General features: G+C 43.9%; 1 protein-coding gene across 2 annotated transcripts in view; it reads left to right on the forward strand.

The window, feature by feature from the left end:
• The window catches only part of ESRP2 (epithelial splicing regulatory protein 2), a 141,361-nt gene that overhangs the window by 37,764 nt on the left and 84,241 nt on the right, over window positions 1-19,356 (forward strand). For both annotated transcript variants that reach the window (XM_085639963.1, XM_085639964.1), the window contains exon 4: window positions 18,017-18,130. In XM_085639963.1, coding sequence (XP_085496089.1) covers window positions 18,017-18,130 — 114 coding nt within the window. The remainder of the gene's footprint in view (window positions 1-18,016; window positions 18,131-19,356) is intronic.

Here is a 19,356-nt window from a genome sequence, read left to right on the forward strand (position 1 = left end):
ACACCCATGCTTCGCCACACCATCAACCGCTCCCTGGCGAGCGTGTCCTTCCCCCGATGACTGGAAACATGCCGAGGTCCACCCCTCCTGAAGAAGCCCTCAGCAGACCCCACCGATGTCAAACTACAGACCCATCTCCCTGCTCCCCTTCCCAGCAAAAGTTATCGAAAAAGCCATCAACCGCCAACTCGCCACCTTCATCGAAGAGCACAACATCCTCGACTCCTCCCAATCCGGCTTCAGAAAAAACCACAGCACAGAAACCACCCTCGTCAACAGACATCCGCTCCCTACTGGACAAAGGAGAAACCGTAGCCCTCGTCCTCTTTGACCTCTTGGCGGCCTTCGACACAGTCCCCCATGCAGACTCCACGACGCAGGGATCCAGGACAAGGCCCTCGACTGGATCAACTCTTTTTCATCTCCGGTAGAATGCAGCGGGTCAGACTTACTCCTTTCCTCTCAGACCCTACACCAACCACTTGCGGAGTACCCCAGGGGTCCTCCCTCAGTCCCACGCTCTTCATCTACATGGCTCCGCTCACCCCCATAATCAGGACCCACGGACTCAACATTGTTTCATATGCTGACGACGCCCAACTCATCCTCCCTATCCAACGAATCCAACGCAGCCAAACACAACTTTAAAGAAGGCATGGAAGCTGTCGCCGAATAGATGAAAAGCAGCTGCCTACAACTAAACACCGACAACACCAAAGTACTCATCATGGGCTCACACCCCGATGCCTTGGCCGACACTTGGTGGCCCCCCTCCCTCGGTAGCCCACCCACCCCCACGGACCACGCACGCAACCTTGGAATCATCCTGGACATCGAGCTCAAAATGGACTGCCAGATCAACTCTGTAGCATCCTCCTGCTTCCACACCCTCCACCTCCTACGCAATACCTTCAAATGGATCTCCTCGAGCACAGAAAGACCGTTGCTCACGTCCTCGTCACCAGCAGACTCTACTACGGCAATGCCCTCTATGCCAGAATAAACCAAAACCTCACCCGCAAGCTACAAAACGTCCAGAAAACCACCGCAAAACTGGTCCTCCAGCTGCCAAGACACTGCCACATCACCCAGCACCTGCGCACACTCCACTGGCTCTCCATCTAGACTAGAATCACCTTAAAGATCCTCACCCATGCACACACAGCCTTCCACATCACTGGACCAGCATACCTGAACAGCCGACTCAAATTCCACGCACCCCAAAGGACCCTACGATCAGCCCAGCTTTCCTACGCCATGGTCCCCCGCACCAGAAAGACCAGATCAGGAGGCCGTTCCTTCTCCTTCCTCGCGGCCAGAGCCTGGAATGCCCTACCGCTCCACCTCAGACAGACGTCACTCTCCATCTTCACGAGGAGCCTCAAAACTTGGCTCTTCGACAAACCCCCTCCTTGATGGACTGGATCCTGCACCTCCCCTCTTCCACCCCCCCCCCGTACCTTGAGACCCTTACGAGTGAGTAGTCGCGCTCAACAAACACGTGATTGATTGTAATCTATTCGCAATAACCTTCCCTAATGCCTTATTGTCTGAATTGAGTAGGGAGAGCGGCCTGTATGATTCGACCTCTAGTGGGTCCATGCCTGGCTTGGTTAGGACCACAATCGGTGCTTCTCGTATGGATGCCAGAAGGCACTCTGCCCTCACGCATAGAAACCTTTTGCATATTTTCAGCTCTAGGTTCGCACTATACACGGAATAGAATTTAATTTGGAATCCATCGGAGGGATTTTATTACGTGCTAATTGGCCATTTGCAAGACTGACCTCTTCAACTGTCAAAGCCTTCTCAGGTGTGGTGCTGTAGGGGATCTAGACACAGTACAGGCAGGGCTTACAAGAACTCCTGCGGGGTGGGGCCCAACTGATACCTCATTGTACAGTGCAAAGAGGAATAACAATCAAAAAATACTGTCAGCCTGCGTATTCAGCACTAGTCCCATCTCAGATCTCATTGTGCCCATTGGAGCTCTGGGCTGTTGGACCACAGGAGCCAAGTTAGTACTCACCCTGCCCTATCTTCCGCTGCATGCAGTCAAGCTTTATATTTCGTGTAATCCAGTCTCCCCAGTCTAGCGACCACTTCCCTGTGAAGGGGCAGGTAGTTCACTTTATCTTTGTTCCTTGCTACGGTCCCTGCCCATACCTCCGGTGCCTCCTACCACACTCTAGCTCAGTGAATCGAGTCTGCAGTATGTGCTTTACCCAGTACAAGCCCCACGTGGCAACCTTAAAGACATCCAAATCGATCCCAGCATTGGTGGCAGTTGCCTCATTTTCAGCAAAGTAATAAGTGACGTGTACCCAAGGGGTCATTAAAAATACTGTCCTCCGGTGCACATGTATCCAGATTTCAGGTGGGCACAAACCTGTAACCAATTACAAATCATAACTGGAGTTCAAATTATGTCTTCCTGCTGGGTTTGGGAGGGGGGGGCCCCCTCAGCAGTAGAGGAACAAGATACCAATGTGTGAAGTCCAAGCCCTTAGACAAATACAAGTGCCCTCCCCCCAACCCACCTGCTGGGAGAAGCGGGCCTCCACTCCGTAGCGGCTGCTACTTGACCTGGGTGGTGGGGGACACATGTTTTTATAAAACCCACTTACCTGTGATGGCCAGCCGCCGCCTCTCCTCCGTCCTATTCTTTCTGACTTTGGTCCCTCAGCAGGAAGCACTTTGCTCCCAGCCTCCCTATAGCCCAGCACAATGCTGCAATGAAGTGTTGTGATTGGTCTGAGCGTCTTGATCAGCTGAGCTCTGCTGGGACATCCTCCATGGCAGGGGCCAGTTCATGCCTGGAGATGTGGCCCCCAATCTAGTAGTCTACTCTGGCTTGTTGATTTCAGCACTCCCACTGCCTGGGCACACTTGCACACCACCTGCTCACTCTTTGGTTTGCTCCTGGGCTGTCTGCACGAACATTTACTTGTGCATGTACACCTCCAGGCTCTCTATCTGTATGTCTGCAGGTGACCTAAAAAATAACCCAGTTGTGTTGTCCACCACTCATAGCGTGGCCAGGAACATTAGAGAATACTTCAGGCCCACTTGGAGCAGCTGCTGCTCGACTGGCATGAACGATCCCCAGAATTTGGACCTTCACAGTGTAATCTGGGTAAACGTTCACAATCCCACCATCTACCTGCCATGTGCCCTTGGTCCATGCAGCTTGTAGGATGTGGTTGAGGCCTCTGTAAGTAAAGAGTGGTTCTGCCACTGGCCGAAGCAGCAGGCCTGGAGGTGGAGTATTGCCTGGACCCTGTGAGCCCTCTCCACAAAAGAGAAGGTGGTGTTGACAGGCAAAAGGTCCATCTGCAGAAGCCAATCCAGTTCCATGTTGGATCCTTTGACACCTCTGAGAGGCCCTCTAGTCCAATATTATTCCGGCACGACCGGCCCTCTACATCCTTAGCCCTGTCGGGCAAATGCCAAACTTCTGTTTGGAGAGCCTTGATATGAGACTACATCTCCACCAGTGAGGAGCGCATCTCAACTAATGCAGGTTGGTTCGCCTCTACCCAGTCTCTGAGGTTTGCTTGGTTAGCGCTTAATAGTCCCACATCCTCTCCCACCAATGCTGGGAGTGGATGTGGTCTAATGGCTATAGCAGTTGACCTCAAAGCTGGGGGACCAGATTTGAGTCTGGGCAAAGGCGCTCAACATCCTGTGAATCTGGCCAAATCAAACACTGTGTATACTATATATTTTTTGAAAGACTGGCGTTTTGTACTAATGTACGATTTCTAGCCATGTAGAATGTACTGCTGTCTGAAAATTCTGAATGCTTATGTGCAAGCTTGTTTGTATCCATTCTCTTGCTTGACTGAGTTTAGGTGGCACATTGGACCTAGGTCTGTAATCTTTTAAGCTTGAGGTTTGTTACAAATAAACTAAGAAATTGATAGCTTTGTGAAAGGTAGAATATATTTAATACTTCATTAATAACTTCACTTCTCCTCATTCCTGTGGTCAAAATTGAAAAGACCAGCATTGCTACTGTCTCCCCTGCCCCCCTGTCCCCAAACAGCTAAAAAAAAAAAATCCTGAGTAGTACATAATTTCATGCCATTTGTGATCCCTGTTTTAGAGATTATTGTTGTTCAGTACACAGGATCTGCAAACTAGTATTTTGGTAGTGTTTTACTAACGGCAGGTGCTGCAACTTTCTCCACAGTCTACTGATTACAGGCTGTAAGAAAATGTTGTCTTAATTGTATGAGAATGAAACTGAGCAACCTTATCCACAGGAGTGTTTTATTTGTGTAATACACTGCCCCAAAGCTAGCACTGGGAATGCCCGGGTTGGTTTTGTTTCCTAAATTGTATTTTTTTAGTTTGTGCTTCATTTAGGACTCCACCGGGTCAGGAATATTAGCATTTTGAAAACCTATGTTGCCCAACGTACTCAACACTCTTTCAGCCGGCACTTATTTTACCGGAAAGATCGCCTGATTTAAATATTAATGACAAAAATAAGTGATATACTGTATTTTCTCCATTTGGAAACTGCGCCTTATCCTTCTAAACTAATTAGATGTCCATGTATAATATTGTAATCTAGTCTCTCTCTCATGATCCTAGGATTTTAAGCTAAATTTCCTAATAGGAAACTCGTGATTCAAAGCAATTACGCAGTTTTTCTGCTCAGGAAACATTTCTTGTCCCAACTATTGGTGGTAATCCTAAAGGCAAAATTATTAGACTGGATCAAATGCCTTCTGTGTTTGGCACCCTTGGTTGAGGATGCCCTTGTACTTGATTGGGCACAGGGCCAGCTTTAGTTCTGATGGCAACCTGTGCAACAATCACTTTTGGGGTCCCCACATCCCATGACCACCTCTTCGTATTCTCTCCCTACCACCTGCAAAAGTGCCCCTTATCTCTCCCATCATAAGATATTGCTAAACAGTGCCCCTCTGAGGTCACAGCGCCCCCCCCCCCCCCCCCCCATCTCAGGTCAGCACCCAGTGCGACCGCACCAGTTACATTCCCTCTGTTACCAGCTCACTGGTCATGGAAATGACTTAATTTGAAGTATTTTTACATAATTAAGAATTATTTTTACTTTATGAAGCTCCACAGTGAGGAAATTCTGACTCTAAAATTGGATTTTTGAAGGTGTTTTTTTCTGGTTGTGTACCATCCAGCCCATGAAACCGACTGATTAGAGGAATGTCACAAAGGTTTAGCACTAACGGGTAAGAGTTAAAAGAGCTGTTTATTAAAATCTGTTTGCTAGTGAATTATCGCCTGACAACAGCTGGTTTTCTTAAAATTGTCGATTGAGGAAAAACTATTGATATGTTTTGTGTACAGTGTTCTAGTTTTAGTTGGTGAAATGCTATAAAAATGTTAATACAATCTGCAATGCCTGGATCGCCCAAGCTGCTGGTAGCTTGTGAAAAGGTCTCTGCTGGCTCCCAACCAACCCTGCTGTTTTCAACGCGCTCTGCTCTTCCTAGTTGAGCAACCATAATCCTGCTCAGCCAGTTTTTCCAGCTGCCTATTACCCAATATAGTTGCACAGAATTAGCCAAAGATTTAGCTCAGAGGTTACTTTGGGTGGTAACGTTTTACAGATTAGTGTACTAACGGTGAAAGGGGTCGCTTTCTCCTTTCAGCTTGTTTTTATATATGAGCAAGGCAGGCCATTATTATTACAGATATGAGCAGTTTGTTTTATGGTAATGAAATGGATCAACGCCAATATTTGGGAATGAGCCAGAGAAACGTTTTCACAATCCTTGCAGTCGCAGTGATGTAGAAGCACTGTAAGAAAACTGGTGTTCTCCACTAACCAGAATATCGAGATCCCTGTGACGGAAAGTTGACAACCTAATCCTCCTTGACTCTGAGCAGACCTAGGCAGACTCTCTAGGCTTTGCTCAAAGGTGGTGATTTGTGGTTGTCCAGGTAGTGACGGTTGCAATAGAGATGTGGCCTACCAACTAAGGTTGTGTTTTTTTTAAACCTGTTTTTTGATATGTCCAAATATATGCACACTAAAGAATAAAGTCAAATGGTGAAAAGTACTCCTTATACAGATTAATTCACTGACCAGATTAATAACCAGGAGGGCTCGCGATACTAACATTATATACCGTTTGTGCTCACTGAATGATGGCAGAGAAACGATTCACAAGCACCAGGAAAATAGTGGCATTCAAGCTACCTCTTCGCAAACATCGTACTCTAAAATGGAGAATGATATTCTACCTGCCAAGGCAAGTTATGTTGTTAGTTTTGCAGACTCTACCATTCAGCATACGAGTACTTGCAAAGACCACAAAGCGACTGAGAGAGCAACCATGTGGCAGTGACAGCAATAAAACTTTATCTAGAACATGTGAAATAAGTTGTAGTAAAGTATTCTGGAGGATAACCTTAACATCTGGTTTGGAGGTAGGTGGGATCGGTTGTTGGCAGGTATCTCATGACCTGGGGTCTAAGCAACTCTTGGCCAGTGGCTCAATACTCTGGGAGCCAACCCTAATAATGAATATTGCAAGCTGCAGTCTGACCCACAGGGACAACCGCATGAGCCCAATAGGACAATGAAAAGATCTTGGAATTATTTGAGCCCTTTCCCATCTGGCTCGAGTGCTGGACCTCAGCACAAAAAGGTAGGATCAGAACGCAACAAAACTCAGTTTTGAGCATGCTTACCCAACAGCCACCACTTGGCTCACTGTACTTTTTAGTAGTTTATCCTCAAGCAATAGTTTTTTTCCAATACCTGTTGCAGTTTGAAAGAGGTTCTAATCACTGCTAAAAATCTCTGGACTCGTTGGACCAAATAGGGGTTTCCATGTAATCCAGGTTCGAAGCAGGCCCTCCGAGTTTACGCAGGGCTTTGTTTCCTGCCAAGAGTAATCTGGAAGCTGTTGGCTCTGCCTCTGGAAGCAATGCATCATGATCTCTGTATGTCTTGATATTCAGTAAGCTGCAGGAGCATTCCAGTTTAGCTTTTCAAGACCTGATACTTGGCAGTGTGTTGCTGCCTAATCATAATTTGTTTAATTTACTATTTTAAAACCCAACCAATCAGAATTGAGCTAATTTCCCCTCCTGGTAGGCCATTAACCACCACTTGCCCTCTTTCTCGAATGCACTTGGGCAGCCCCATCCTATTCAGCTGCCTTATACAATGCCCAAGGTTCTGCTCTGGTTGGAAACCTTTTGTGGTCCCCTGGTCTAGCCGTCAAGTCATCAGGAGAAACTAGAGGAAGTAGGGTGTGAGGTGTCCTTGTTGTCTTGACAGCATAATTCTTCCAGATGCCATTCCCTCAACTGTAGATGCGTGTGCTAGGTTGAAGGTAAGGCTGTTGATGGGCGCGCAACTCCAGACTGCTAAGGAGTCCAAGCATAGAGTGGCCTATGGTTCTCTAGGCTGCAGAGGCACTACTTCTCCTTGACATTGTCTAAATGAAGAAACTTATGGAGGAGCCGAAATTGAAGGTGCAGAATGAGACTTTTATTTTGAGTAAAAAAAAAAAAACCTTTCAATATTGGAGAAATATTTTTTCATTTTTAATATATATCAGCATAGTAATGTGCAGCAGCTAATGATAAGGAAATGGCTAGAATTTTTCAGTCTTGTGTTAAAGGTGGTTGGGTTTCAGATATGTTTTGGATTATGAGAAGGATGAAGGATTGAGTTATATACACACATTAGGCTGCTTCGTATTGTGATTAGGGCTGAGTTGAGGCTGATGTCAGTCTATTCTGCATTCTGGTAATTCTGGTAATGGTTTTTCACATTTGTGAATGTAATGCAAAGTACATTTCTTTGCAGTTGGTTCTTCATAACGCTTTAAGTTTTTCAGGCTTGGCTTGACGGCACCGCTATCTCCACACCTAATGTGATCACCAGAAAAACCGCTTTAAAGAAGCTATAGTTGAGTGTTTAGGCTCAGCTGACATGACGCTCCGTGCAGGCTTTTGATCTGGCAGGTCTGCTCCCATTGGAGGAGTGCTTGTTTACCCTTGTGTAAAAGATTATGCTCGGTACAGTAGGCCTGAGTTGGCTATAGTGTAAAGCCAATGGTTAAGGTTACTGTCTTGATTCGTTCTTTGGAAAAGTGAAGTCAAAGATTTGATCCATTCGTTATGCAAAGTTACGACACTGGCAGTAGGATTCACCTATTTATTGCAAAGAGAAGATCTTAAAGCCTGTAGGCCTTTGGAGGTTTATTACTATTAATCTGTGGCCCACTCTACCTGTACACCCAATTCTCATTCAGGAGTAGTTTGTTGTTTTCCCCCCCCCCCCCCCCCCCCCCAACCACCCCCCTGGCAAACTATAGGGTTAGGAAATTTGCATTGTAATAACGCTTACTGGACCTCGTTAGGAGGGGGTTGTAAGTCGTGTTGACAACTATTATTTCGTTAAAATTTGTCATTTTATTCGCAGTTGTGTGTATTCAAGTACTTTTTATTTTTAGTCTGACACTTGGGTTTCTACCAGGCGCTTTTGAGTAAGAAAAAAAAAAAAAGTTAAATTCATATACCATATATCTAAACACTTTAGAGACTTTGGAACAGCCATTTTTCTGTTCAGATGTCACAATCTTCCTGTTCCCCTTACAGCTTAGGACAAGGGGTCAGTCCGCTTCAGTTATTAACATCGTAACCCTGAGAGTGACGGCAATTTGCCAGATCGCTTGTGCACATGGACCTGGAAATGAGTGCATGTCAGTGCTAGGGCTGCTGGACCAGTACTTTAATTTGACTTTTTATCCTTTTTTAGGGCCCCCCTGTCATTGCAATTGATCCTCTAATTTTTCTTAATTAAAGATTGAGGGCCGGCCAGTGACGCGTTACCACATCGTCACTATGATCACACCATGCAGTTGCGTAGGGACTGTTGGGAGGTGATAAAAATGAACTTTAAGTGCAAGTGGAGAGTTTGCAATATTGTGAAATAGAGCAAATGATGTAGTAGGATTTTTTTGCAACTAAAACTGATAGTTGATTTATGGAAGGGATTAGGAACTTGTGGTAGTGTTGGGCGCTCACAGCTTGAAACCGGTGAGACTGGCAGGGCCACGGAATGACTGTGAGCCTTTGGTGAAGGCACTCTGATAATTCCGCACTTGTATAATGTAATATCTATCCATTAATGCTGTGCAAGTCAAATGTTTCTGAAATTCTACCCTTCACAAAAAGTATATATAATTTGTATTTAGTTAAAAAAAAAAAATATATATATATATCATGGTCCTTAAGCACCAAACCACTTACTGTAAAGTTTTCTCGAACACATGGCAGACGTTAGAGACGTATGCACACGTTGAACTAAAACCATGGCTTAATAGGTTCTTGATTAGAGTAATGGAACAGTCTTGTTGCCTTGCCCCCCCCCCCTGCAAAATTGTGCGAACTATATTCACATGTAGACGAGGCAGTGCTCGGCGTCTCTAAACTCTGTTCAGAGTTCAGGCCCCCCTCTTCAGTGCATCATGTGAGAACCAATGTTCTGTTTCTGATTAAGAAGGATTACACCCTACCTCACTCTCTCCTTTCTAGTTTATGTTCTAGGCCTAGTTCCTGATTTGGTTGAAGTTGGAGCTTTTTATGTAGGTGAAATAAAGATGGTTCGTAGTTTTTACTGTGAGCTTTTTCAAATAGTTTAAGGAAGTGCAGGGTCAGCAGGAAATTATAAAATGCAGCCATTGAGGCCCGCTAAATGATTGTTCAATGAATGCTAAATACATTTGGAGATGGGAGAGGTGTGCTTTTGTTCCCACAAGCCCCCATGACTTGTACGAGTAAGGGCAATCAAACTTGGTCTGTGTCCGAAAGAACTGGTCCTGCCAGGCCAGCTCCACAAACCCTTTGGACACAGCCTCCCTTAAAATAATCGTGACTGCTACATCCTCCTGAAGGGTCTCTCTGTTAATGGTCTCCCACACCAGTGATGGCCAATCCATGGGTTCATCCATATCCAAATCACAAAGCGCTCCCTCCCATCTGATCGGAACAATATGGTAAAGTATAGAAATACAAGTTTGCTTAAAACTAGGGCTTCCCATCGAGTGTTTGCAGCAGTAACAATAATTTTCTGAGTCCAGAGTTTTACACCTATTCTCCAGGAAGATGAAAGGTGAAACGAGCAATTGCTCTTCATGTCCTCCAAGAGCACGATAGTACAGATGTAATGAGCTTAAAGTCTTATACATACCACTAATATTCTCTGTACTGCATTGAGCCTAGTTTGTGCAATTTCATGTACTATGGGTATTTAACACCTTGCGCCATGCTCAAGGATGTCTGGGGTGAGGACTTAACTTGTGTTCTTGAATCTCTTGGATGTGCATGTCGATACTCTCCAAGGACTGACCGTACTGTAGGGCATACTCCACAGCCTGCCACATTCTTAAGTACAGACCCGTGATATTTTATGTTCCTGAAATACACAAGATATTTGCTACACTTTCTGCACCAGCTTCTGTTCTACTTTCGGTGGCACGAGTGTAGGATTTTCCTGAGTCTGCCTTCCAATCTTTTTGGGTTTGAAGATCTCGGGTACAACTTTTTGGCCACTTGGAATCTCGAATTGGAATCTTCAAGCAAAGTTGCATGGCACACTCCTGGTTTTTATTCTAAACAGTAATGAAGAAACCATAAATTACTCCTGGGTGAGTGACTGCCAGGGCTTGGTGGTGGCTATTAAGGTAGTTGGCCTCTGCAACAGAAGTCCTCTTTTACTTAAGTTCTAAAAATGCGTTCTTGCTCGGTGGTTTTATATTGACCATTTTATGAACCCTGCACTTCATTTTAATTCTGAAACCGTATGTAACAGTCATCTGAAGTTTGTGGCCTGTAGGCAATGAAACTGCCAGTGCATGCTCGAGGCACTTGGGGGTGCATTTCAGGATGTGTTGCAGAACCGTTGTACACACAAGGCCTGTGATCTACATTGGCTACTTTCTGATGAACGTTCCCTATGTCACTTCCCCCTTGTGTGGCTTTTACACGATATATTTTGGCAAATGCGGATTGGAGTTGAGCAGCTTTTCAGGCCAGCTTGCCTAAAAGAAAGTGCTTGTGCTGTGACTGTGGTGTGAGACGTTGTTCTGAAATGATTCCAACCGCTACAACTTTCTGCTATAACATGAGGAGAAGCCGGCTGATTGCGAGTTGAAAGGTGAAGCTTCTGAGAGTTTTTCAGTCACCTTGACAAACTGGAGTAGTTGTTGAGTGAAAATAAGAGTACTGACTTTTTCCGCTTAAATGAGCGGGAGAGCCCACTCCAGGAGCCAAGGTTGCATAATGAAGTGTCTTGGGGTATCCCCGCTTCTTGGTACAGGAACCCCCAGCTCTGCGCCTGATCAGACAAAGTCCAACTCCACTTGTTTAAAAAAGAATATTAAATTGGGTTTGTCATATACTTTAGTAACTTGTTGAAGAGTTTCTTCAAGTACAATATTTGTGCATGAGTTATTCATGTCTTAATGTTGAAGATGCTGTGTATATTACCACCTATGTGTGTGCTCTCATCATTGCAGGGCAAAATTAAAATTGTAAAAAAAATAAAATAAAAAAAAGTTGCCTTGAGCAGTTAAATGCTTCTGATATTGGCAACCTAACCGTACACTATTGTAGAGAATTTTAGGTTATATCATTGAGCCGTAAGATCTCATTTTGCGGGATAGCAAGGACTTTAATCATGTTAGACGAACTATTGCTTTATAAATAAATTATATACTTGTGGACTGGAATTTAATTTTTCAGTTAATTGAGAGTTTCAGCTGGCATGATGTAAAAAGAATGCTAAAGAGTTGATCTTACTTTTTAACAATTGTATGTAAGTCTACTACCAGTCACTTTTACAAACCTACTGACATCTCAATGTATATCTTTACGTTTACTTTTCATGAAAGTATGTTAGAAATTAATTGAGGCATGTATTTCACGTTGTTGTAGTATTCTTGAGGAATGTAGATTTTTCACCATAAGCGAAGAATAACTGAGTACTACCAGGAGACAAACCTTTATGAAATGTCATGAAAGTTCAGACCCAAAATTGCAGAGGTGAAAGAGGAGCATACTTGGTGGTGTGGGGTCCTGATGAAGGGTCTCTTCAGACCCAGGTTTATAGATATGATGGAAGTGATGTGAAATAAGTTTCTAATGTGATCCGGATGTAAAACGTAATGCATTCTCCTTGTCCGCATAGGTGTGCGTGAAATCCTTGAATGTGATGCTCTTTATATATTTGTATTCCCTATTCACTTGTGCAGTGTAGAACATTTCAATAAACAATCTAAATAATGACCCTGATATTACCACGCAAACGTTAGGGGATGGGAGAGACTCCATCTGATAACTAGCCCATGGTTCACAGTACATGTCTTAAACCAAACAAGATGCTTTAAAGTATGCCATGGAACCACGTGCTTTAAATCCACGTTTTTCAGTGCCCGCTGCTCTTCTAGGATATCTATCTTTACAATATTTTAAAGTTTCCAGTTTGTGTGGCATTCCTATATGACCGTTTTATTTGACTGTTGTATAGATCACTCTTTGCCCCAGTTTGGCCTTGAAGTGCATTAGAGAGAACAATCAGCTGCATATACAAGTGTAGTAGTGAACAAGGTCCTATGTCTGTCGCTTTACATGACACTAAGAAGAGAAAAAAACACAAAACCGCATATTGATACAACTGGGGTAGTGGGGAAGGAAAAGGAGAAATTGGGGTGGGGGAGCAGGAGAAAGAGGGTATAGGAATGCAGTGAAAGATGCTGCTAAATACCATAAACATGAAGCACTTCGTGGTAGATGTATGAATTAATCGCCTCTAGTGCTGTCAACCAGCGGCAGCCCTCTATTAGGGCGGAGGCGTGCCACCCCCTCCCATCACCCTCCGATAAATCGATAATAAAACTGGTTTTAAACCCATTTTATTTTAATCCCCCTGAACCCGACCCCCAGGACTTACAAGTCTTGGGGGTGGGTCCAGCGGGATGAAACTGCTGTTGGGGGAGTGGTGGGCGTTGTTACAGTACGCATGGCGGTTTGGCCGGCTGTCTTAGGCCCACTAAACTGTTATGTGCACTGAAGCTCTGTCTAGCCCCAGGCTCCAAGTTGCCTGAGAGCGCAAATTGACAGCGCTCAGGCCAGTCCTGACGCTGCTTTTATGCAGTGTCTGGATTGGCCACAGTGCAGTCTGGGAGCCTGTGCCTAGAACGACTAGAAGAATGCAATGCGGTGGGCGGCATTCAGGAAATATTTTTCTTTGTTTTTGTCCTTGAACCTCCCTCCCCCGCCTCCCTCTTTCAGCCTGCTCCACCACTTTCAGGGGACGGGCCACTACTGTCAATAACGGTACTTAAACTGTCTTTAGCCCAGGGGCGTAACACAGGCCCCCGCAGTGCGGGGCGGTGTCGAGTTGCAGGGGGCCCCCCTCAGCAATCTACTCACACCGGAGAGCTCCGGATTAAATCTGGGGCGGGGGCCCCTCTGTGTACCTTGCAGAGGGGCCCCTTCAACTTTCGTTACGCCACTGCTTTAGCCTAGAGGTTGAGATGAGACTCTGACCTGGACCAGAGGAAAGGTTTCAGAAATTACGGTTTATCTACCAAAGCCATTAAACAGATTCTTTTTTCTTTTCTTTTTTTTTAATTTTTTTTTTTTTGGGAGACTGATTTGAGACCAGATTAAAATGCAGTTTTTGGAGGGACAGAAGTAGGGTGCTTGACTAAACCTATTTTCCAGTAGCATGCTTCGTGAAAAAGGCCAATATTTACTGGAACTAGACTAGTAAATGGAGTCTCCATCTTCGCCCAAAAAAATTCTGTCTGCACTCATAAGTTCAAGATTCAGTCTCCGTTTTTGCTCCATTACCAGTGCTTTGTAATAGCTGAAAATGTGTGAGAGTTGTGGTTTTATAGTTCTAGTGTACCTACGTCCATCTTGGGAAAAGTGTTTGTGGCCTTTATCTTCTGTGCCATTAATTGTGGTACACAAAATAAGTGAAACCTGCGATTTTGTTATGGTTGAGGTACGCATGCAATATTTGCTCATACAGGATGGCACAAGATTATGTAAGTGTGTGTGTATGTGTATATATATATATATATATATATATATATATATATATATATATATATATATATATATATACACACACACACACCATGAAGAGATCCTTTTGCTTGAAAGAACCGGAGGGACACCATGGGGTACTTCAAACAGGGGATTTATTTCAAAGAGCATGGGCATGACGCGTTTCGGACATTGCCTTTCTCAAATGCCCACTCCTCCCCGATCAACCACAGTTCAATTTAAATTCCTCCAGTTGGGCCGCCATTGGTGGCTCTCCTGATAGGCCAGTTAAGTCCCACACAGACCTGCAATCCCGAAGTTAACTGCAAGTCCCAGCAGGCTCTCACCGCATGCTAGGCAAGTGACTTCAGACGGCAATGTCTGTAAAACAAAACCATCAGGATAACATTAAAAACGCTGTTCAGGGCTGTGGTAGTCAAAGCAGTTTAAAACAAATACTCCTCCCGAGTCCCCATAACGCCTCAAACCACACCGATCTGCTCCTTGGGTGGCCTGGAAAACGTGGATACAGTGATCCGGATTCCTTCGTGGAGTCACAAACTGCAGTTAACAGCGGCACAGATACCGCGGGCGGGTGTGGTGGGTCAGAGCCTATCCATTACCATGAATACAAAGAAAGTACTGAAGCTGCCCCGGATGACTGTCCTCTTGTTGAGACGGGTCTCCTCAATGTGCGCCCAGGACTTGCACACAACATATGCCACAAAGATATCCTTTTGCTTGAAAGAACCGGAGGGACACCATAGGGTACTTCAAACAGGGGATTTATTTCAAAGAGCATGGGCATGACGCGTTTCGGACATTGACTTTCTCAAATGCCCGCTTCTTCCCTGATCAACCACAGTTCCATTTAAATTCCTCCAGTCGGGCCGCTATATAATTTTTATAAAGGCTTCTAGCAAGCCGAAACGCGTCTTGTATCTCTGGGATTGAGGGTGACCTGAGAGAATAAATAGATGCCGACTCCGGACTACCTCGAGTCCCTTCCTTCTTCCATGGATGATTCTGTTGGGGCTGGATGGAGTGCGCATGTGTGTGTGTATATGGGGGTGTGTGTGTGTATTTGGCACACAGCTTTCAAGGAAAATTGAGTGATTTAACATCAAACAAATCGTGCTTTTTTCATTTCTATGTTCTCCTAGGATTGTATCAATTCTGCATAAAGTTTTATGCCTGTAGGTTATCTTTCTTCTGAGGCACCGATTTGTGCATGTTTTATCTGGTCAAGCCACAGCAAGTAGCAGCTCTGCGTTGGAGCTGGGTGCACACACTTAAGGGTTTTGATGTGGCTAGGCAGTGGGCTGTCCCTGGCAGTAAGCTTCAGAACTCTAGAACTCTCCAACAATATCTGAATTTTGTTGATTGGCACCAGTTTGTTCATTGTTTTAACACTACCATTTTAGTGCCCAGCACACCAAATGAGACCTGGAATTGGGGCCTTCTAAAATGAATGCATTGTAGGTAGTGGGAGTGAGGAGTCGGTAGAGTATGCCAGAGACTGCAAAGTGACTAGCATGGCCTCCTGGAATGCACAGCTACAGTACTGTTGGGGAAACTCTGCACCAGTAGAGAGAAAAGGAAGGATCGCCTGCGAGTCTCCTCTCTTGGGCACTAACAAATAATTCTACGTTATCAGTACAAAATGTGCAAGTTCAGAAGGGTTCTCAAATTGTCCTGTCTGAGAAATATGGCAAAGTCAAAAAGTGTATTGCTGAAAATATGGGGGGGGGCGGAGTCTGTTAAAATGCAGTATATAATCATAGCTAACATTTACAAATTGTTGTCCAAAACCATCTGCATCTCACAAACAAATGTTTCAACCTGAGTAGACTTTGTCCAACTGTGATGAGATGTGCATATGGGAAGGTAGAAATGTTACGTGCTAGACCTACAATGTATTTAGTCATTTTCCATGGTGTTACACTGTTACCTTTCAGATACCTTTGCGAGATAAATCGGCAAAATGAATTTGGAAAGCTTAATAAAGATAGTGTAACAACTGGACGAAGAGTCCTCCTCCAGCATTCTTCCATCCTTACTTCATTTAGGTACAATCGTTCTTTCAAGGGCAAATCTGTAAAGTTCTGTCTTCAGGCACTTCCTGCAATAGTTTGCTGGATTCTGCTCTGAATACAGTCTTGAGCTTTGTATGCCATGTTCTGCCTCCATGATTCTTTTTAAAAGTCTGATTGATTAATCCAGTTTGTGATGGCTAGCAGAGGTCTCGATCGAGACGCACTGTTTTCATTTTGTGTTGGCAGCCCAGAGCTTTGGTTTAGTTCACTTTATGTAGGCTTCATAGAACCTTGAATTTAATCCTTGGTTCCATCCGGAGCCGAGTGATTTCCTCCAGGGCATGTTCCACCTAGGTTTCCTTCTGAAAGTTCAAACCAAGACTAGATAATTGCTTCTGCTGTTGACTTAGTTAGCCTAAGAGTTTCTTGGGAACACTTGTGCAGTTCTACCTTACATTTTAACTGAAGCATTGGAAGAATTCAGCAAAACCTGGAAAGCTGAAGAGTGGCTCACTTAACCAATGAGAAAATGTTGAATTTTGGCTTAAGGGTTTAGAGATGCAGGGCGTACATCAAAAATGATGTCCAGTCATTTTTGTGTGTGAAATGTTTGGCAGGTAGCCATTGATTAAATAACTAATTGGATAGGCCAAACCTGATACTGCTGCAACAGCTGTGTCCGTTGGAGTTGTGACTATTCAAAATTGGTGGGGACAGATGAGGAGCCCCAGAACACTACAGGTCTCCTTATCATTGCTGCGTGCTATTGTCTGGGGATTGGATCCCTTTCAGTTTAGGGGCATTCTATCCACTTTTGAGTGTATCTTAAGCCAGTGAAAATGTAACCAGTTGAGTGTGGCTGGTTATCTTGGTCTAGAGTGGTTAGAAGCTCCCCTCTTTCTCTGGCAGTGTGGTTTCAGTACCCCTTCTTGGCTGCTACATTGCTGTCACGGAGAATGAGATGTTGGTCCAAGTGTTCTGGCGGACACCTAGTCACTTCACTTCTCTTCCTGTGAAATTGGTTATTGTAGGTTTGAGAAGGGTAGTCTGTTCATACCTTCTTTTGGGCGGTCTTTAACCTGGAATCTGGTCAGGAAACTGCAGAATAACTACGCCACCGCCTGGAGAAGTGCATTCATAAAAACATAGGTTTTGCAATTGCGAGTAAGGATTTAATTCCCTGATAGCAGGTAAAACTATCTGCATCTCTTGATAAAGCAAGGGTCCACATCAGTGAATTTGCTTCATAAATCCTATTTGCATTTGTAGATGCAATATATTGCATTAACTAATTGGCGGTTGTATTCCTGTATATGGAAGGTGTGCATGAGGTTCTTGATTCTTGATTCAGTAGCACTCTTTTTTTTTATTTCTTTTTATTACTGTTCATTGAAAATAAATTCACACTTTTTTACTTTGTATCTGTTTCTGACAATGGTAGGAAATGATTTTGTAAATAATTGTATATGCCCACATGGCATTCAGTAATCCGGGCAATGCTGAACAGACCTTTTGCTTTCTTGGATTCAGCTCTGTGTTCTCTGCAATCTTGGGGCACAAATATTGAAAGTAAATTAAACGGGATCCATTTAACCTTAAATACCCAACAGACTTGGTGACAAAGTAGTGGCTGTTTACTGTATACACTGTTGTAGATTGTGAATTTTGCAAACTTTTTATTTTGAGTGCTCACTACATGCAAAACAGGTCCTCTTTGTTATGCCGCTCTGGGCCCTTGTGTACTTTTATTGAATCATAAAACAGCAGCTTCCTGATGCCAATGAAAATGCGATCTATGAAGTTCCTGATTCTGAAAAGCTGTAGATGTTCCAGGTCTTCTAAACGTTGCATTGTGAAATACATGGCTCTTCTTTTCCCTCTCACTTATGTCACCTTTCTTTGCCTTTTAGTTTCATCAGTTGGTCCTGAATGACCTCGAAGCACTAGGCGGAAGCTCTTTCACACTTTGCACCGATGGGCAGTTACTCATTCGACAGGTTTTCCACCCTGAAGCCTCCAAAAAGGTATGATAACCGCAGCACACATGAAAATGAGGCGCATTTAGTAAGACTTGTCACCGTTTTCTATGGCTAATTGTATGGATAGTATTATTGTGCAAATTACCTATTTGCGCACAGATAATGTTTTTCAGTTAATGGACCGCGCTTAAATACTGGGCTTGGTGAGTCCTACAGAAAATTATTTATCACAGGGAGACTTTCATTAGTGCAGTTTAAAGGGCAAACCCAAACTTTGTGGGATCCTGTATACACAACAGTCACTACTACCACGATATCACATGCCTTCACTCGTGTACCCATTGGTGAAACATGCTTTTCAGTCCATTCCTATTTCTCTAAGCAGCTCTGCAATTTTTATTATTTTATTTGTTTCATCTTACAGCTACTTTAATGTTTTGGGTGGAAGAGCTCTTTAAAGCCATATAAAGTGGTTCCCCAAACTGTTTTTGTAATGTGTGCAGCAAGTCTCTTAAGATTTAATTTCAAGTGCCTTTGTAGGTCAGTGGTCCCTTATTTGGCAAGCATTATGTTCACCAGCTCCCGTCACTCCTTTAAGGTTGATGATGCAATAAACTTGTACAGCAATCATGAAAAGAACCCAAAGACAACTTTTAGATAAATCCATTTTTATATTTTGTGTGGCTGCAAACAATGACACCAGATGTAAAAGATGCACACAATCTGGTTTACAAACCGTTTCAAATTTAAGGGAAACTAGCAAATTCAGAAGTCCTCAACAATGGGCATATGACTTTCAATAAACTTTATAGAGCACTCCCCAAAGGTCTTCATCTAAAACTCCAAAAGATCACCTTTCACTTTAATTGAACTTCACTATTCAATGCTTAAAAAATGAACAAAATCAAGGCATCCTTTATTCTTAGTGAACCCTGTTTGTCTACACTGTCTAAAATGTGCTTCAGTGATAGAACAGGACTTCATAACCTTCATTAATATTCCTCTCCTTCAAAGCAAGGCTCGGGGGCCTTTACGGTAAGGCCAGTCTTAGGATGCTCCCAAGGAGCTACCCAACTTCATATCAGTTTTCAAATTTCACGGTCACCACCAACATAATGGAGACAGAAGTCACTCAAACAAAATGTATTAGTGCTGTCCTCTGGCTTATTTCATGACTACCGATTTTGGGGTCAGAACTACTGCCTGGCTCCATACATTAGTAAAACCTATGTTTCAAACACTGCTGCATCTCTGTAGCATATGATAAAGGT

The sequence above is a fragment of the Triturus cristatus genome, chromosome 12 (assembly GCF_964204655.1).
Source record: "Triturus cristatus chromosome 12, aTriCri1.1, whole genome shotgun sequence".
NCBI lineage: Eukaryota > Metazoa > Chordata > Amphibia > Caudata > Salamandridae > Triturus > Triturus cristatus.